Source organism: Salvelinus namaycush, chromosome 10 (genome assembly GCF_016432855.1).
Source record: "Salvelinus namaycush isolate Seneca chromosome 10, SaNama_1.0, whole genome shotgun sequence".
Taxonomy (NCBI): domain Eukaryota; kingdom Metazoa; phylum Chordata; class Actinopteri; order Salmoniformes; family Salmonidae; genus Salvelinus; species Salvelinus namaycush.
The window spans coordinates 29,584,011-29,603,420 of NC_052316.1; the positions used below are offsets into that span (position 1 = coordinate 29,584,011).

The window sequence follows — 19,410 nt, forward strand, 5'->3', positions numbered from 1 at the left end:
CATCTCCCTCCCTCTTTCCTTCCATCTCCCTCCCTCTCTCCTTCCATCTTCCTCCCCCCTCCCTTTCCTTCCCTCCCCCCTCCCTTTTCTCCCCTCCCTCCCCTCCCTTTCCTTCCCTCTCCCTCCCTCTTTCCTTCCCTTCCTTCCTCCCCTCCCTTCCCTCTCACCCCGCTCCTTCCCTCTCACCCCTCTCACCCCGCTCCTTCCCTCTCACCCCTCCCTCTCTCCCCTCCCCTTTCCTTCCCTCTCACCCCTCCCTCCCTCTCACCCCTCTCTCCCTCCCCTCTCCCTTTCCTTCCATCTCCCTCCCTCCCTGGGGAATCCTCTGTAGTCACTCCCACAATCTACCATTTTGCTGGAGACTCTTACCCAGATCTTGTCAATGAGCTGTCTAATCTGTAATACAGTGTGCTGGCGCTCTCTCTTTCCCTCCTCTCTCTCCTTCCTTCCCTCCCCTCTTTCTCCTTCCTTCCTCTCTCCTTCACTCCCCTCCCCTTTTGTACATATGGTAATGTCTACAAATGTTGGAATGTGTGTGTGTGTTACCATGTGTGAGCTTTGTGTAAATATACAATATTGTGTAAATACACAAAAACAATACACCACTGTTTCTATGGTTTTAAATAAACAGGGTTTTAATTTTCTACAATGTTGTGGACCTTTTACTTGAAGATTTGTATTTGATAGATCCATAAATATTAACAGATTGGACAATTCGATAATTCCAATCAGCGCGTCAAAAGAGAGGGACAAGACTCCCAGCCACGCTTTTAGTATAATAAGCCATACAGCAATGATATGTCACCCTTTAATTAGGCAAATAGTGTTTTCTACACGTTATTACAATTGCTTTATGTCTAGGTTGAAGATAATTTAATAGTATTAGTATTTTTTTCGACCTAGCTTTATGTGCCTGGTGGTTGTGTTCGATGTCGATGTCGTCGGTGCGCGAATGTAGCATCATTAACTTCTATTGTTACGCCATTCGTGTGAAAACCAGACAAAATCATTCCGGCCTTTTCTCAGTGGTCTAGTAGGGGAGCGCCAAGGGGGTGAGAGGCACTATCCACGGCTGAACTCAGTCGAGGATCAAACAACTCACCATGGAGCCACAGGACCGACCACAGCCCGGGACAAAGCCGAGAACCAACCGCGTCAGGCCCGGGAAAGGCGATGTGAAGGTAGGCCTACGGCTGACATCAAGTGGATTTAGTACGGTACTCCATACACGTAGTTTAGTGTACTCGACTAATACACTAACAGTACATATTTTTGGTTGTGGCACCAGACAAGCACACCTGATTCTACTTGTCAACTAATCATCATGCCATTGACTAGTTGAATCAGGTGTTTTTGTCCAGGGCTACAACAAATCTGTGCAGTTAGGGGTATTCAAGGACCGGAGTTAGGAAACTGCTCGAATCAGGTCTCTCCTTTCCAATCTAGTCTAACCACAGTCAACAGTAACACTATCCACTGAATAAATTCATCACACATACGTTTTTATGAGTTCATGAAACCTTTGAAAGTTTGCCCCATTCTGAAGAATAATTGTCTCTAACCTATATGATGTATAATAAAAACAACTTTTATTATAACAAAGCTGCATTTAAAAAAACACTGACAGTACTACAAAAATGTTAATCATTACAGGTTGAATATTCCCTACTTAATTCAACATGTTTGCAATCTATCATGCTTCAGAGCCCTTGGTTACTAGACACGTTTAGAATTTTTTTCTTCATATTTGTACAATTAATAAATTAACAACAATGTCCTTTCTTAGTGCTGGAATCTGAGCAAAGAGCATTATTATTTCTAGATGAGAAACACTCCTTGTTCTGCTAAAATAGGAGCAACATATTTCTCTGAAGTGTTTTCAGGATGCCAATCATGCTACCAGTCTGGTATTTGAGGACGGCGACATTGGCTAACCCTCCTCAGTGGATTAGGGGGTGTGCGTGGCTTGCCCCACCAGTCCTCTCCCCCTGGTCTTTCCCTATCAGTGTAGAAAGTGTCAGGTCCTCTCGTATCTCGGCCTTATCCCAGGGTCCCTGTATGTTATCCTTGTCACTCTGCAGTTTGATCAACTGGGCCCAGCAGAGCATGCTGAAGGTATGAAGGGAGGAGGGAGAGGAGTCCAGGCCCCAAGAGGTGGAGAAGGGAGAGGCCAGGCAGACTGAGGCGAACAGGGCAGCATTGAGAGAGGCTTCCAGGGGGAGTGGGCTGGGTGTAGGAGAAGGCCACCAGCATCAAGGCTGTCATGGCGTAACCGTGTCTGTATTGACGGACTCTTAACGTCCTGAGGACAGGAGAGAACCCGAAGGTGAAGATGGAGGCACTCTTCAGGTCAGACCAACGTGTACACTGGTGGCTGTCTGAATTCTCCCGTGGAGCCAGCGCTTGGTAGTCTGTAGCCAAGCAGGGCACAGAGCAGGCCGCTCCACAGCAGGGTGGAGAGCAAAAAGATAGGGTTTAGACTTGAGACATGTCCTAATGTGGTAGGAGTCAAACTGAATCACAACCTATTCCCTTTTCTAGTGCACAACTTTTGACTACAACCCTAGATATGTGACTTACACCATGTTGTTCTGGTCACGTTAGTGCACTATGTGGAGAATAGGTTGTCATTAGAGCTTCACTGTAAGGTGTGTACAGTACCTGCTCCATGTACAACCAGCAAGTGAGGAACAGAGCCACAAAGGAGATGTGTTGTGCCACCAGTCCTGCCTCCCGCACCACAGCAGCGATATAGGCGGAGACCCTCGTTCCTCCTGAGCTCCTCCATGAAGCGGCGGTCCACGTAGTTATCAGGGAAAGACTGGCGATCCCATAGCACCGTCCCCCAGGACACTGCCTGGGCCTGGGGCCGCCCCCGACCCACTGTCTGCCCCATCAACTGGACAAACACATAACCTTCGGTTGACCACTAGCTAGGTAGCCTAGTGGTTAGAGCGTTGGACTAGTAACTGGAAGGTTGCAAGATCGAATCCCCGAGCTGACAAGGTAAAAATCTGTCGTTCTGCCCCTGAACAAGGCAGTTAACCTAGGCCGTCATTGAAAATAAGAATTTGTTCTTAAATGACTTGCCTAGTTAAATAAAGGTTACATTTTTTTAAAATAATAAATATCAAAAATAAATAAAATAACCATAGGCAAAATATTAATCCCATAGATCACAACTAGTATATTCCCTATACTGCCCCACCCAGCACCACATCCTTCTCACACACATCATACCAGAAATGATTGTTTCTGCTGAGACAAACTACAGAGACATGGGTAGTCAAATTGGTACTATAGTTTCAGAGCACAACATTATTGCATAAAAATGTATGACAAGCACTGCCAGGTTTGTCTTGAAAGCTGATTATGGTTGTTAGCTCTAGTATTCCTAAGTAATCATTCAACAACAGAACCATCCTGAAAAGATCCCACAGACCGTGTTACATTTCTGTTAATAACTACACATTATTTCAGTAAAAAGGGATTTTCAGATTTGACCTGCGAGGGACTGGTGCCGCGAACTTAGATATTTCTGACTTCAGTGCATTCAAGACAACAGGACTGAGTTTGGGAAACCCTGGTCTACAGCTCCGGCTTTCTAGCCTGAAGATATCACACAAACAAAAGTTAAAACTCCCTAAAAATCATTAACTGGTTTCATAACTTTTGATGTCTGTACAGGTGTCTGTGGTGAACATGTGTGGTCCCTCCTCCACCATCCTGGGGATGATCTCCCAGCAGACTGCCCTGTCTATCAACAGGTAATAACACACAATACACCCCCCCCCCCCACACGTCCTAGAGACGCCTGCATCTGTCCGTAGTCAATACCCAGTCCAGAGGAGTAAACCCTGGCCCTACGCTCCCCACCTGATGGGCCTGGCTCCTGTACCAATAACACCCAGACCTCTCCTCTGCAGCACCCAGACAAGCAGAGGGACAGAACCAACCACACCCACCACGGTAAGCATAGGGTGAGGAGATTAGGGCTACAGTTAAACTAATTGTTTGGATTACAGAGTTTGGGACTACAGACAGGCGTTAATGTTGAAAGTCCTATGAGCAGGGGTTAAATTAGGAATTGGAGAGCCTTTTGGGGGGGGGGGGGGGGGGGTTACAGTTAGGATTATGGTTACAGTTGAGGTTATCCTAAAACTAGCTTCATGTCCACATTCCAGTTCAATCCAAACCCTAAATACATCTCTAATCCTAGCCTCATGTTCAATCCAAACCCTAAATACATCTCTAATCCTAGTCCTATGTTCAATCCAAACCCTAAATACATCTCTAATCCTAGCCTCATGCTCAATCCAAACCCTAAATGCATCTCTAATCCTAGCCTTATGTTCAATCCAAACCCTAAATACATCTCTAATCCTAGCCTCATGTTCAATCCAAACCCTAAATACATCTAATCCTAGCCTCATGTTCAATCCAAACCCTAAATACATCTCTAATCCTAGCCTCATGTTCAATCCAAACCCTAAATACATCTCTAATCCTAGCCTCATGTTCAATCCAAACCCTAAATACATCTCTAATCCTAGCCTCATGTTCAATCCAAACCCTAAATACATCTCTAATCCTAGCCTCATGTTCAATCCAAACCCTAAATACATCTCTAATCCTAGCCTCATGTTCAATCCAAACCCTAAATACATCTCTAATCCTAGCCTCATGTTCAATCCAAACCCTAAATACATCTCTAATCCTAGCCTCATGTTCAATCCAAACCCTAAATGCATCTCTAATCCTAGCCTTATGTTCAATCCAAACCCTAAATACATCTCTAATCCTAGCCTCATGTTCAATCCAAACCCTAAATACATCTCTAATCCTAGCCTCATGTTCAATCCAAACCCTAAATACATCTCTAATCCTAGCCTCATGTTCAATCCAAACCCTAAATACATCTCTAATCCTAGCCTCATGTTCAATCCAAACCCTAAATACATCTCTAATCCTAGCCTCATGTTCAATCCAAACCCTAAATACATCTCTAATCCTAGCCTCATGTTCAATCCAAACCCTAAATACATCTCTAATCCTAGCCTCATGTTCAATCCAAACCCTAAATACATCTCTAATCCTAGCCTCATGTTCAATCCAAACCCTAAATACATCTCTAATCCTAGCCTCATGTTCAATCCAAACCCTAAATACATCTCTAATCCTAGCCTTATGTTCAATCCAAACTCTAACCTTGGTTTGTCATACTTTTCTCTTTGGACCCATAAACTGCAGGAGCTTGGCCCCAGCTCAATGTAACTACGTCTTATGAGTGACGATGTGTGTTGACTATCTCTGACCCTAGCTGCAGGCAGGGACCCCTCAAAGCTCAGCCAGAGAGAGGCAGGACCGGAGCAGGGTGTGGCCGTGTAGACAGAGACTGAGGGAGCGGTAGGGACACACACTATACTGACACAGAGTTAAGGAAGATGCAGTTTTAGCATGTCTTTTCCCCGCTCTCCCTCTTGCACTCTGCTCACATCCCCAATCTCAGGTTGCGTCCTCTGTGTATAGCGGAGGTCTCCAGTCCGACGGTGGAACAGTGTCGAGGGATACAACCGCTCTGTCAGCCCCTCAGAACAAAAAAAATACACCAGTCAGCTCATGAAGGTTAGTATTGGCCCAAAACCAAAGAATATCAGGGTCAGAAAAGTAGGATTGTTTAATTTACATACCAAAAAGCCTTTTCTATTTGTAAAAGCAGGAATTGGTTAAAATCTGAACAGGTCATGTGTTGTTTTGCAGTGTGCTGTTCACTGTTCTACCATAAGATGGTGATGGGGAACTTCTCAGCACAGCAGGAATCTGTAGAGAATAAATAAACCTCCACTGATCCTAGATCTGTGCAACCTTTACCTGGAGCAATGTCACGAACGAATACAGACTCCAAACCAGTCGAGTGAAAGACTAAATGTTTTATTTGGAAATTCACAGTTTCTAATGGCACTACATCTTTGTAGTTCCTCTCGATCCTGTTCCACAATACTGTGCAGCTCTTTCCCAGAATACTCAGAGAAAGAGAGAAGCGTGGAAACAAAGCAGTTGACAGACAGCGTTTAGTGTAGAAAAACAAAAGGCATGAAGGTAGTAATAATAACAAAGTGCACACTGAGACCTGGAGGTCACCGACGACCAATCTCTAGTCAGTGTGTTAAATTAGGGCTTCGCTGAGTCTCTCACAAACACGCATCAAGAGAACCAAGAAACACTCTTGCATGCATACACACTTACCCATAATATCATACACATTCAAAAAGGGTAGAAAAACAAAGTCGGTCATGATTCACTGGGTGTGGAACACTTGTAATCAGATAAAACAGTGCATTCCAAACCCTTTCCCAACATTCCCTTTTAAATTCACAAGTTCCTTCAGACTCCTGAAAACCACTACCTTATTTGAGGTGGGGTGAATGCACAGTAATGAACACATTAATGAATGACGAGCTAGTAAGGACAGCAGAGGTGGCCAGTTAAAGGTGCTGTTCTTGGTAATGGGAACAGAAGTGGTTCAATTAAAACAGATGCACTAAAAGAGAGCTCTTCACACTTTCTGAACCCTGAACTGTGTAGGGGTCAGAGGTCAGTGTGTGGAGTAGGGGACCTGGGTGGCTGGTCTGTAGAGGTAATGGAAGTATACTGTAGAGGGAGTGTGGTGTGTGTAGTTTGTGGAATACAGTGGGCCCAGTCTCTCTTTCTCAGTCAGTCAACAACCAACCCAACATAGCTCAGAGGCCATCTAACCACTGGCATACTAACCACTGGCACAGATATACAGATATATAGTACACTGATTTTTCACATCCGCAACTTATTAAAATTGACTTTTGCCGTTCCAATCACATCCTTGCACAGACATCTAGAGACAGACAAACAAATTGACTTCAAACATTTCTTGTTTTAACGTCATCTTCCCAAAGGACGACCCCAGCAGTTATTGGGACTGTTACTGTTACAGCCCTCTGTTCCCTGGTAAAGTTCTAATTAACAGGATGGTGTGTGTGCAGGTGTGACAGTGGAGGCAACTCTACAAACACCAGATGATCAAGCCACCTTTACATCCACCTTTACAGAGACAAAAGGTGGATGATACCTTGTTGTCCGTTTAGCTTTGAAAACACAAAACAAATATTGGTCGCAAGAGGTGAACTAGTGTCGGGCAGCCAGTGACAATCATACAGTATGCGACAGTAAAATGCTATGTACAATACATCTACCTTTGTGTTTTAATTGCAATCATTATTATTCTATGTAACATGTGTTTCCCCTGGGCTACAGTATGATAGGGTTGTTTTGAGGCCAGAACATAAATAACTAGATAAATAAAAGTGGCCTCACAGCATCCCCTACAGGACCTCAGGGGATCTGCTCTCGACTGACATTACCCTGTGTCACGGATCGTCAGTGTTGCATTGCACTGTTGATATGAATGGTTAACATTAGGAATTGGGGGAGGAAAAGCAGATCCTAGAGGCAACTTCTACCAACAGCGGGTGTTTGTGTGCTCGAACACACCGACATCTTCAGACTAAACTGTTCCTAACAACTATAATAACACACAACATTCAGCTCTCAGCATGGCTCATATACAGCTCAATATAAAAACAACCCAACTAACTCTGACTGGGTTCTGTTGACCTGTCACAATGTGCAAAAACAACCAGCCTATACAGTACAAGATCCCTTTCCTCTTGGCTGGCTCTCTGTATACACACACACACACACACTACCATTGGAGGTCTGACTGGAGAATAGCTAGGTTAACTAGTTCAAGAGGTATAGAGCATGTTCCTTTGTATCAGAGCTGGATAAACATGGGCTAGAGACAGGAACGCTTGCATGCACACACCAACGCTCAAACACACATTGGGTATGTATCTTCATTCAGCTCTGCTGGTTGTGTGGTGTTAGGTTAGACTGCCTGAGAAAGGGAGACAGAGGGCCTGTTGTGTGTGAAGGGTTAACACCCTGGTCCCATACGAACAACTGCAGTGGTGTTAGCTACCGCTGAACAATGCACAGAGAATGAACAGAATGTGGAAATGGAGGAAAGAGGGAGAGCTTAAAGAAGAAGCTAATCCTGCTGCACAGTTCTCTCACTGCGACACATTTCATCCTTACAGCTTCATACTGTACTTTCACAGGCTTCAGGTAAGAGCTCTACTCAGCCCCTCTCCTCTGGGTACAGGGCTGGAGTACAAGCCCCTGATGCCCAGGTCTGATGTGCTTGTCCAGTAGAAACAGCTGAATGAATGTCTGTTTTCTAGTAACACTCCCCACCATTAGTCTCGCTCCGAACATAAAAAGAACAATCCTTTCAGTGTTTTTTATATCAGTGAAAACTTTAGAGTGGACAGAAAGGCACATGATTGTGGAGAGGTCTCTGAATGGCTGTTGCTGGGTGACTAATATCATGGTGTCTGAGTTCCACTGTGGCCCGGGTGCTCATGGGAGATGTGGTTCAGAGATGTGGCCATTTTGGGGCAAGACCACACCCTTTCACATATCCCTAACCAAGTCTGCTACCAGGGTGTGTGTGATCAGATGTGTCCTGTGACTGCCGTGGCTCTTATGGTCCCCACACTGATCTCCTTGTTTCCCTTGATCAGCTGCTGCAGGCTGTGCAGAGAGTTCACAGCAGCGCCTCCTGTCTGTCTGGAGGAGAACTGCAGATCTGCCTGACGAGACCGCCGACGCTTCACTGACCTCTTAGAGGGAGGGAGGGGGAGAGTGGTAAGGTAGGACGGGAGGGGAAGGGCAGCGTGGCCATTACACAGGCCTGGGGGGGAGGAGAGGGGATGGCCTCGGCTGATGTAGGACTCTTCAGAGTGGTTGGAGGAGCTACAGCTGCTACTCTCTGATGGGAAGGGGAGCTCCTTACAGGACATGTCTTCTAGAGGGGGAGGAGGAGGGCGATTCAGGGAGTGGGGGAGACCATTGCATTTGAGTCCCCCGTTAGCCATCGGAGAAGAGGGGGCTGATAATGCTGCCTTCAGTTTACATCGGTTCTTCTGGAGAGGGAGAGAAGGATTGAGAGATTGATAGAGTACAGGGATAACTTTAGAGATGTATAAATATGTTAAGTCATGTTAACCACATCTATACCAGACACATTGCACGGTTACAACCAAACTGGACAGATACCAAGCTTTCAAAGATAGAACAGGAGACAGTATGAGGTTACAGACAGGACTGGGAAGGGCAGGGACTGTGGGTAGAATGGCATTATAATAATAATAATGTTTTGTCGTCACACACACTGGATAGGTCCAGTGAAATGTGTTGTTTTACAGGGTCAGCCATAATAGTATGGCGTGACTGAAGAAAATTAGGGTTAAGTGCCAAACCTTAGCATCTCTACATGAGTGGAGCAAAGCCATGTTATGGGTCGCAGCTTATTGCCATCTATTGGTGGGATACAACTTTGAAACCACTGCCCAAGCCTGCCCTGTGCCTGCTCATACATCGTCCCCCTAACAGTGGGCTTCTAGCCTGTGTCAACAGAGAAGTTTAACCTAACAAGTTCGTAAATCGCCCATAACCAGAGATCTAGGATCAGCTTAACTCTCCCCAGACCCTACAGTATTCTTAACCATTAGGAGAATGCTAAACTGACCTTAGATCAGAGTCTGGGGGCAAGTTCACCCCACTCCACTGAAACCATAAGCAAACAAAGATGGCCGCTGGGGCCACCATACAACAGCAGTAGCAGGCGGAGAGGAGGGGACACTGTACCTTTTTCTCTGGTGAGAACCTTAAAGGTTCAACAATGTAAAGGTCGTCGGGGCCTACTGAACAGGGAGAGAACAGGGCCATGTTAATGATGAGATGGCAGGCACACAGGAACACACGTTACAAGCATGACGCCACCTTGCAAGTAGTACTACTGATTTACTATTAAAGTAGTATTACACACCCTGACATACTATAGCCCAGAATAAAGGTTATAGCTCCACTGAAGAGGTTATAGCTAGTAGGTACACTGGGTGACGTAGGGTTCTCTAGTTGTTGTTACTACTTGCAGTGGTGTAACAAGAGCCAGCCAAAAGCATTGTGTTCTATTTATATTCTCCTTCAGTTCAGCCTCTATAAGGACACGCACTCTGGCCCAAGGACACGCACTCTGGCCCAAGGACACGCACTCTGGCCCAAGGACATGCGATAAATAGAGTGGGAAAGAGAGGAAAGAGGAGTATTATGTTACATGGCTGTCTGAATGAAGGTCTTTATTCCTTCATGGTGGGGTGTGCCCAGGCAGTCCCACTGGGGTGTCTGTGGCTCCAGTACCCTTACAGCAGACATACTGTTCAGCAGCTCAGCAGCATGGACACAGCCAGTAGCATGGACACAGATGGGAGAGCATCTAGTCATGCGGTCTATAATGAAGCTGGCCTCTATATAGAGAGGACATGTCAGGCTTTCTGAGTCTTTTAGTCCTGCTTCAGCTCCTATGGGTGTGATAGGGCAGCAACAGGATGGACAGAACAGCGATGTAGAAGACGGGAAGGGTGTGAGCAGGCCTCGTGAGCAGGCCTGCTGCAGGCCACGTGAGGCCACGTGAGCAGGCCTCTTATCCTTGTTAGAAAGCTGTAGAGTGACTTGGTGTGTGTACACTCACCTTCGGAAGTAGGAAAGGTGAAGGACTTGGAGCGTAGGAGAGGGCACGATACCCTCCGCTTCAGACTCAAATCATCATAGGAGGAGAAACACCTGACACATACAGGATATGACACGTGCAGTAACGTTAGTACGGGTTAAACTAAACAACGCCTGTATGGAAGAGATCCAATGTTCCCTATGAAACATTAACTGAACTAAGAGGAACATATCAGACCTACAAAAGCAACAACAATACTCTTATAAATAATGTGGGGAGATCAGACAAAGGTGTGTGTGTATTTACCTCTTGGGGCTGGGATAGTGGTTGACTACGGTGTGTGTATTTACCTCTTGGGGCTGGGGTAGTGGTTGACTACGGTGTGTGTGTTTACCTCTTGGGGCTGGGGTAGTGGTTGACTACGGTGTGTGTGTTTACCTCTTGGGGCTGGGGTAGTGGTTGACTACGGTGTGTGTGTTTACCTCTTGGGGCTGGGGTAGTGGTTGACTGCGGCGTGTGTGTTTACCTCTTGGGGCTGGGGTAGTGGTTGACTACGGTGTGTGTGTTTACCTCTTGGGGCTGGGGTAGTGGTTGACTACGGTGTGTGTGTTTACCTCTTGGGGCTGGGGTAGTGGTTGACTGCGGCGTGTGTGTTTACCTCTTGGGGCTGGGTTAGTGGTTGACTACGGTGTGTGTGTTTACCTCTTGGGGCTGGGGTAGTGGTTGACTACGGTGTGTGTATTTACCTCTTGGGGCTGGGGTAGTGGTTGACTACGGTGTGTGTGTTTACCTCTTGGGGCTGGGGTAGTGGTTGACTACGGTGTGTGTGTTTACCTCTTGGGGCTGGGGTAGTGGTTGACTACGGTGTGTGTATTTACCTCTTGGGGCTGGGGTAGTGGTTGACTACGGTGTGTGTGTTTACCTCTTGGGGCTGGGGTAGTGGTTGACTACGGTGTGTGTGTTTACCTCTTGGGGCTGGGGTAGTGGTTGACTACGGTGTGTGTATTTACCTCTTGGGGCTGGGGTAGTGGTTGACTGCGGTGTGTGTGTATTTACCTCTTGGGGCTGGGGTAGTGGTTGACTACGGTGTGTGTATTTACCTCTTGGGGCTGGGGTAGTGGTTGACTACGGTGTGTGTATTTACCTCTTGGGGCTGGGGTAGTGGTTGACTACGGTGTGTGTATTTACCTCTTGGGGCTGGGGTAGTGGTTGACTACGGTGTGTGTATTTACCTCTTGGGGCTGGGGTAGTGGTTGACTACGGTGTGTGTGACAGTGTGTGTATTTACCTCTTGGGGCTGGGGTAGTGGTTGACTGCGGCGTGTGTGTTTACCTCTTGGGGCTGGGGTAGTGGTTGACTACGGTGTGTGTGTTTACCTCTTGGGGCTGGGTTAGTGGTTGACTGCGGCGTGTGTGTTTACCTCTTGGGGCTGGGGTAGTGGTTGACTACGGTGTGTGTGTTTACCTCTTGGGGCTGGGGTAGTGGTTGACTACGGTGTGTGTATTTACCTCTTGGGGCTGGGGTAGTGGTTGACTACGGTGTGTGTATTTACCTCTTGGGGCTGGGGTAGTGGTTGACTACGGTGTGTGTGTTTACCTCTTGGGGCTGGGGTAGTGGTTGACTACGGTGTGTGTGTTTACCTCTTGGGGCTGGGGTAGTGGTTGACTACAGTGTGTGTGTTTACCTCTTGGGGCTGGGGTAGTGGTTGACTACGGTGTGTGTGTTTACCTCTTGGGGCTGGGGTAGTGGTTGACTACGGTGTGTGTGTTTACCTCTTGGGGCTGGGGTAGTGGTTGACTACGGTGTGTGTGTTTACCTCTTGGGGCTGGGGTAGTGGTTGACTACGGTGTGTGTATTTACCTCTTGGGGCTGGGGTAGTGGTTGACTACGGTGTGTGTGTTTACCTCTTGGGGCTGGGTTAGTGGTTGACTGCGGCGTGTGTATTTACCTCTTGGGGCTGGGGTAGTGGTTGACTACGGTGTGTGTGTTTACCTCTTGGGGCTGGGGTAGTGGTTGACTGCGGCGTGTGTGTTTACCTCTTGGGGCTGGGGTAGTGGTTGACTACGGTGTGTGTGTTTACCTCTTGGGGCTGGGGTAGTGGTTGACTACGGTGTGTGTGTTTACCTCTTGGGGCTGGGGTAGTGGTTGACTACGGTGTGTGTGTTTACCTCTTGGGGCTGGGTTAGTGGTTGACTACGGTGTGTGTGTTTACCTCTTGGGGCTGGGGTAGTGGTTGACTACGGTGTGTGTGTTTACCTCTTGGGGCTGGGTTAGTGGTTGACTACGGTGTGTGTATTTACCTCTTGGGGCTGGGGTAGTGGTTGACTACGGTGTGTGTATTTACCTCTTGGGGCTGGGGTAGTGGTTGACTACGGTGTGTGTATTTACCTCTTGGGGCTGGGGTAGTGGTTGACTACGGTGTGTGTATTTACCTCTTGGGGCTGGGGTAGTGGTTGACTACGGTGTGTGTGTTTACCTCTTGGGGCTGGGGTAGTGGTTGACTACGGTGTGTGTGTTTACCTCTTGGGGCTGGGGTAGTGGTTGACTACGGTGTGTGTGTTTACCTCTTGGGGCTGGGGTAGTGGTTGCCTGCAGTGTGTGTGACGGTGTGTGTGTTGGCGCTCCAGCAGCACTGCAGGCAGAGCACCAGGCCCAGACAGAGACACAGGACTAGAGAGACCACCAGGTAACTCTGTCGGTCAGACACCTAGAAAACACAAACAACATTTAGACATCAGAAGAAACACAAACTCCTTACATCCGATCATGACATTTTGCGAGTTCTGATTAAAATAGGCCAACATTGAATCTGATATTCAATACGTGTAGTTAGTAAGAGCAGAAGGCATCATGGTCTTCAGCTGTGTGTACCTCTCTCTGTAGCTGTGAGACAGTCATGGTGAGGTTGATCATCAGCTTGGTGACGTTCTCCAGCTGGCCCTGTAACATCTGGATTGACTCTGTCTGCCGCTGGTCCTGAGGGATCACACAACCAAAATACAACGTTAATACAACCAAGTTGAACCAACCCATCCCAGAACCATCAGACACAACCTACACCAAACAATGACTCAACCATCACTGAACTACACAATAACAATCATATAACACAATTGCAACAGCCATCCCAGAATAAGCATCCGGCCAACCCAAACCCAATCAAGAAGCAATTGTCTAACAGACCTGTTCTTCAGCGATGCGGGAGGTGTTCTCCAGTTTGATGATGGTCTTGTTGAACGCTCTCTGCATCTCCTCCATCTGCTTACGATACCTAGAACACACAAGCCAATCAGAACCTGAACAGGACGAGTGATAGAGGAAACTACTAGGTTAAAGACAGACAGCTTACCTCTGGCTGAGTTCCTCCAGGTATCTGCTGCTGAGGGACATGTTCATCTCCAGGGCTTTGATCCTGTTGTTCAACCTCATGAACACACTCTCCTTCTGACTGGAGCCATGCACGTTCACTCCTCCGTTCACCCCTCCATTCCCATTCCCTCCAATGTACTCCCCCGCGCTCTGCAGCTCAGCGTAGAAGTCTGTAGCCGTCCGGTGTAAATGTCCGTTAGCGGTCACCGGGACGCTAAGCAGTAGGTCTTCCACGGATTCTTCCCCACGCAGGTGTTCTGCTGGCTGGGCAGAGGCGTCTCCCTGCTCCCCCTGACCCTGGATGTCTCCACTCTCTGCCCCAGCCCTGGGTGTATGTGGCTCTGTGTTTGTGTCAGGCTGAGGGGGGACAGGGAGGTCGGTGGGAGGGGGGAGGTCTGCAGGTCTAGAGGCTGTGGGAAGGGGCTGGACTGGTTGCTCCTTCAGGGGGGGTGGAGGGATGTCCAGGGAGGCTGTCTCAGAGGTTGGTAGGTGTAGGGGAGCGGTGGAGCTGGGAGTAGGGGTGGGGGTGCTGGCCTGCTGAGTCTCCGGGACGGGGGCTCCCTGCAGGGCTGGAGGGGGGACAGGGTCTTCTTGGCTGGGGTGCTGGGGAGCTTCGTCCTGGGTAGGGGTGGGTTTGCAGAGGGAGGTTTGAGAGAAGCTGTGGGGGGGCAGGGTAGAGGTCCGGCTAGGCTCCAGCAAAATGATAGGGTCCACGTGGTGTGTGTCGATGTGATTGGTATGATTTTGAGAGTCTAAAGGGGGTAGCCCCTCATGTTGGTCCTGGGGGGCAGTCTCAGGCTCAGGAACCGTCTGTGTGTGTGTTGGGGCTTCCTGTGTGTGTGTGGGAGTAGGGACAGGGACCTGTATAGGGGTGTGTGTGTGTATGTCTTGCTGCCTCTCTCTGGCGAGGTGAGCGTCACACCAGCGCTGTAGCAACTCTGGCAGTGTGGCCACACAAGAAAGAGAAGAGACGGAAGAGATTGGACAGTACAGCTGGCTCTCTCTCTCCCTCATCCATTGTTCCTCTCTCTCCTCCTGCTCGTTATCATCCCCCTCTTCCTCCATCAGAGTCACAGTGGACTGTGGGGGCTCCTCCTCCTCCTGCACCACCAGAGTCACGATCTGTCCATCCTCCGGGGAGGGGGGAAGCAGGGAGGAGAGGGGGACCTCAGGGTCTTCCTGGGGAGCAGGGTAGTCTGGCTCTACCGTCTCCACACTGAGAGAAGGGGGGGGGGGGGTTAGACTCTTACTGCAAGGTGAATGAGGGCGAGAGTGAGTGAGTGAGTGACTCACGCTGGAGGAGGAGTGGTGGGGGTTGGAGTTGGGGTGAGCTGCACATCTTTGTTCCCCTCGGTCTCGTTCTGGGCTTCTAATGATGCGTTGGCTGGAAGAGATGCACAGACACACAGCAGGCTTTAGATAAAGTCGTCAACTACTACATTTAACCCTTCACAGGATAACAAACTATCACTGGACATGGCATGGCAGAGATCTCCAACCCCAGTCCAGCTGGTGCCAGTCTCCTCCACTCTACTGTATGTTGCCACTGCCAGCGGGTTAAAATGGGGAACAGAAACAGCTTTGTTTTGGCCAACGTCTATGCTTGGTGTAACAAGCACAAGAGTGGTCTGAACTAAAGCAGAAACAGTCAGGCTGGTCCAGTTAGAACTGGTCTCAAACCTCAGCAACCTTATGGGTTGAAAAAAGATCAAACACCATCAGCTGCCTCACTGCAGCCCATTGAGGGTGTGTCGATAAGGATGAAGGGGTTATTCGGGTTTAAAACAGTGTTTAGACTCCAGTATATTCTGAGGGCAATATGGTGTTCTGAGGTAGTTGGTTCTGCGTCATGGACCCCCTAGTCCTAATAGACAGAGCTCGCCTCCTGCTGCTGTGTTATACAACACAGAACTATGGTTCCTCTGAAAACCTCCTGCCAACAGTCAACATCTGGAGCTCCAGGCAGGCACACATACACATGGACACACACTGCAAACCGGAGCTACAGTTGAAGTCGGATGTTTACATACACCTTAGCCAAATACATTTAACCTCAGTTTTTCACAATTCCTGACATTTAATCCTAGTAAAAATTCCCTGTCTTAGGTCAGTTAGGATCACCACTTTATTTTAAGAATGTGACATGTCAGAATAATAGTAGAGAATGATTATTTCAGCTTTTATTTCTTTCATCACATTCCCAGTGGGTCAGAAGTTTACATACACTCAATTAGTATTTGGTAGCATTGCCTTTAAATTGTTTAACTTGGCTCAAACGTTTCAGGTAGCCTTCCACAAGCTTCCCACAATAAGTTGGGTGAATTTTGGCCCATTGCTCATGACAGAGCTGGTGTAACAGTCAGGTTTGTAGGCCTCCTTGCTCGCACACGCTTTTTCAGTTCTGCCCACAAATTTTCTATGGGATTGAGGTCAGGGCTTTGTGATGGCCACTCCAATACCTTGACTTTGTTGTCCTTAAGCCATTTTGCCACAACTTTGGAAGTATGCTTGGGGTCATTGTCCATTTGGAAGACCCATTTGTGACCAAGCTTTAACTTCCTGACTGATGTCTTGAGATGTTGCTTCAATATATCCACATTTCCCTTCCTCATGATGCCATCTATTTTGTGAAGTGCACCAGTCCCTCCTTCAGTAAAGCACCCCCACAACATGATGCTGCAAACCCCGTGCTTCATGGTTGGGATGGTGTTCTTCGGCTTGCAAGCCTCCCCCTTTTTCCTCCAAACATAACGATGGTCATTATGGCCAAACCGTTCGATTTTTGTTTCATCAGACCAGAGGACATTTCTCCAAAAAGTACGATCTTTGTCCCCATGTGCAGTTACAAACCGTAGTCTGGCTTTTTATGGCAGTTTTGGAGCAGTGGCTTCTTCCTTGCTGAGTGGCCTCAGGTTATGTCGATATTGGACTCGTTTTACTGTGGATATAGATACTTTTGTACCAGTTTCCTCCGGCATCGTCACAAGGTCCTTTGCTGTTGTTCTGGGATTGATTTGTACTTATCGCACCAAAGTACGTTAATCTCTCCTTCCTGAGCGGTATGATGGCTGCGTGGTCCCATGGTGTTTATACTTGCGTACTATTGTTTGTACAGATGAACGTGGTACCTTCAGACTTTTGGAAATTGCACCCAAGCATGAACCAGACTTGTGGAGGTCTATAAGTCTTGGCTGATTTTTTATTTTTTCCCCCATGATGTTAAGCAAAGAGGCACCAAGTTTGAAGGTAGGCCTTGAAATACATCCACCAGGTACATCTCCAATTGACTCAAATGATGTCAATTAGCCTATCTGAAGCTTCTAAAGCCATGACATAATTTTCTGGAATTTTCCAAGCTGTTAAAAGGCACAGTCAACTTAGTGTATGTAAACTTCTGACCCACTGGAATTGTGATAGTGAATTATAAGTGAAATAATCTGTCTGTAGACAACTGTTGGAAAAATGACTTGTGTTATGCACAAAGTAGATGTCCTAACCGACTTGCCAAAACTATAGTTTGTTAACAAGAAATTTGCGGAGTGGTTGAAACACTTAGTTTGGAGTCATTAAAACTCGTTTATGTAAACTTCCAACTTCAACTGTATATACCCCTTGTATATGGCCCTGTTATTGTTATTTTATTGTGTTTCTATTTTTTTTTTTACTTTAGTTTATTTTGCAAATTGTTCTTACTTTTTAAAAACTCTGCATTGTTGGTTAAGGACTCGTAAGTAAGCGTTTCAAAGTAAGGTCTACAACTGTTCTGTTCGGCTCATGTGACAAATATAATTTGATATGACCCAGTTTCGGAACAGCTTAATCTAAGCAAGATGGGGGCTCAGACTAAACTGTCCAGCGGTACAGTGAAGGAGGGATGCAGGGAGGAAGAGAGGACATAGACTTATAAAATAAGAAAAGGGGAGTTGGGCAAGAGAAAGGAGGATGAGACTAGCGTGATTTGCTGGGAAGGAAGCAGAACCAAAACTGACAGTCAGAATGAATAAACGCATTAGATTGGAGCTGACTTAGCTTGTACTGTGTGTGGGGTCTCTCTCAACACAAGTACACGTCAGACGTTCTATCACAATTTGTTGGCTTTGGACCAGCATTGCTGACTCACATTTGACTGAACACACAAAGACCTGCTGAGTTCTGAGTAGAATATGAATGTAATTTATTGTTGTGTGGATGAATAAGTTGGTTCTGTTTGATAGTTTCCATTGGCAGTGTGTGTGGTTATTAAACAAGCAGGGTTGAATAACAGGGCTTGTTCGGAAAAGAGAGGGCGAAGGACAGAGCCGTACTAGATGGTTGAACTTCTCTTCTGTGAAGTAAATAGAAGGGGCAATAGCCTGGGTCTGAGACTCATAAAACCCTGCTGCTATATTTAAGACCTTTATAATGTATATAATACCTCTCATGACACACTCCCTTGGGCAGCACGGTGCTTTAGTTAACACGAGACAAATGTTCCACCACAAGTTTCATAAGCAAACCTCATGCCTCTCGCTCCAAGAAGTGGTTACCACAGCAAGTTATTTACAGTATCTAACCCATAGCATTTCCTTTAAAGGAATGTATAGTATGGGGGGAGTGAGAGGAGAAGAGGGGAGTATAGGAAAGAGACGAGAGGGGGAGAGTAGAGAGAAGGGGAGGGGAGAGAAGGGAATGACGGCTTTTTGGTAGGCCGTCATTTAAAATAAGAATTTGTTCTTAACTGACTTGCCTAGTTAAATAAATAAAAAAGGGGGAGAAGAATCCATACCTTCTATCTGTGCTCCTCCCTCAGGCTTGCCTCCCAGAACATTGGCTGCTATGTTGTTGACCATGTTGAGAATGGCATCTGTAGGGAGCGCGCACACACACACACACACACACACACACACACACACACACCACACACCACACACACACAGGAGAGCGAGTGTGAGAGCATCATGAATGTTGTCCTTCACTGGTAGTATAGTAAAATAGGAAGGCCCCACAGGAATCTGTAAAACCACAGGCCTTTGGCATTCCCCTCAGACTCTCCATTCCCTTACCCAACCACTTCTCTCCAGCCCCTGCCAGTGTCTGCTTGGCTACAGAAGACCCTGTCAGAGTCTGCTTGTTTTCTCTCACTGAGTTGGGGTTGGGGTCATATAGGAATGGGTCAGTCTGTTTTCTCAATGTTGAACAAGGTGTGTGTGGGGGGGGGGGGGGGGGGGGGGGGGGTGTTTTAGCCAATCTGATTGCAGCCTCATTGCAGTGCCAGTCCCTCCCCCATAGAGGCAGGGAGAAACAGGGGCTCCAGTGTGTGTAGCAGTTATATACGTCAGTCGCTAACCCGCTTTGTGTGTGTGTGAGTGGGAATACAGCAACTGAAGGAACATTCAGGACTTCATGTATTCAAGGAAAGCAGCTTCTAGTCTCTCCATTCTCCAAGAAACACA

At 47.3% G+C, this 19,410-nt stretch overlaps 1 protein-coding gene and 1 pseudogene across 4 annotated transcripts in view; both read right to left on the reverse strand.

Moving 5' to 3' along the window:
• Positions 1 to 1,608: 1,608 nt before the first annotated feature.
• LOC120054294 lies at positions 1,609 to 2,951 on the reverse strand (annotated as a pseudogene).
• A 2,959-nt stretch (positions 2,952 to 5,910) lies between these two features.
• Positions 5,911 to 19,410, reverse strand: part of suco (SUN domain containing ossification factor) — an 80,593-nt gene continuing 67,093 nt past the window's right edge. For 2 of the 4 annotated variants that reach the window (XM_039002717.1, XM_039002719.1), the window contains 9 exons: positions 18,744 to 18,821; positions 15,272 to 15,362; positions 13,959 to 15,194; positions 13,793 to 13,880; positions 13,481 to 13,585; positions 13,174 to 13,316; positions 10,631 to 10,722; positions 9,748 to 9,803; positions 5,911 to 9,023 (listed from right to left, as the gene is read on the reverse strand). In XM_039002717.1, coding sequence (XP_038858645.1) covers positions 8,553 to 9,023; positions 9,748 to 9,803; positions 10,631 to 10,722; positions 13,174 to 13,316; positions 13,481 to 13,585; positions 13,793 to 13,880; positions 13,959 to 15,194; positions 15,272 to 15,362; positions 18,744 to 18,821 — 2,360 coding nt within the window. In that variant the 3' untranslated portion in view covers positions 5,911 to 8,552. Of the gene's footprint in view, positions 9,024 to 9,747; positions 9,804 to 10,630; positions 10,723 to 11,128; positions 11,842 to 13,129; positions 13,317 to 13,480; positions 13,586 to 13,792; positions 13,881 to 13,958; positions 15,195 to 15,271; positions 15,363 to 18,743; positions 18,822 to 19,410 lie in introns of those variants that run through there. The other 2 variants (XM_039002718.1, XM_039002721.1) reach the window with 2 other exon arrangements.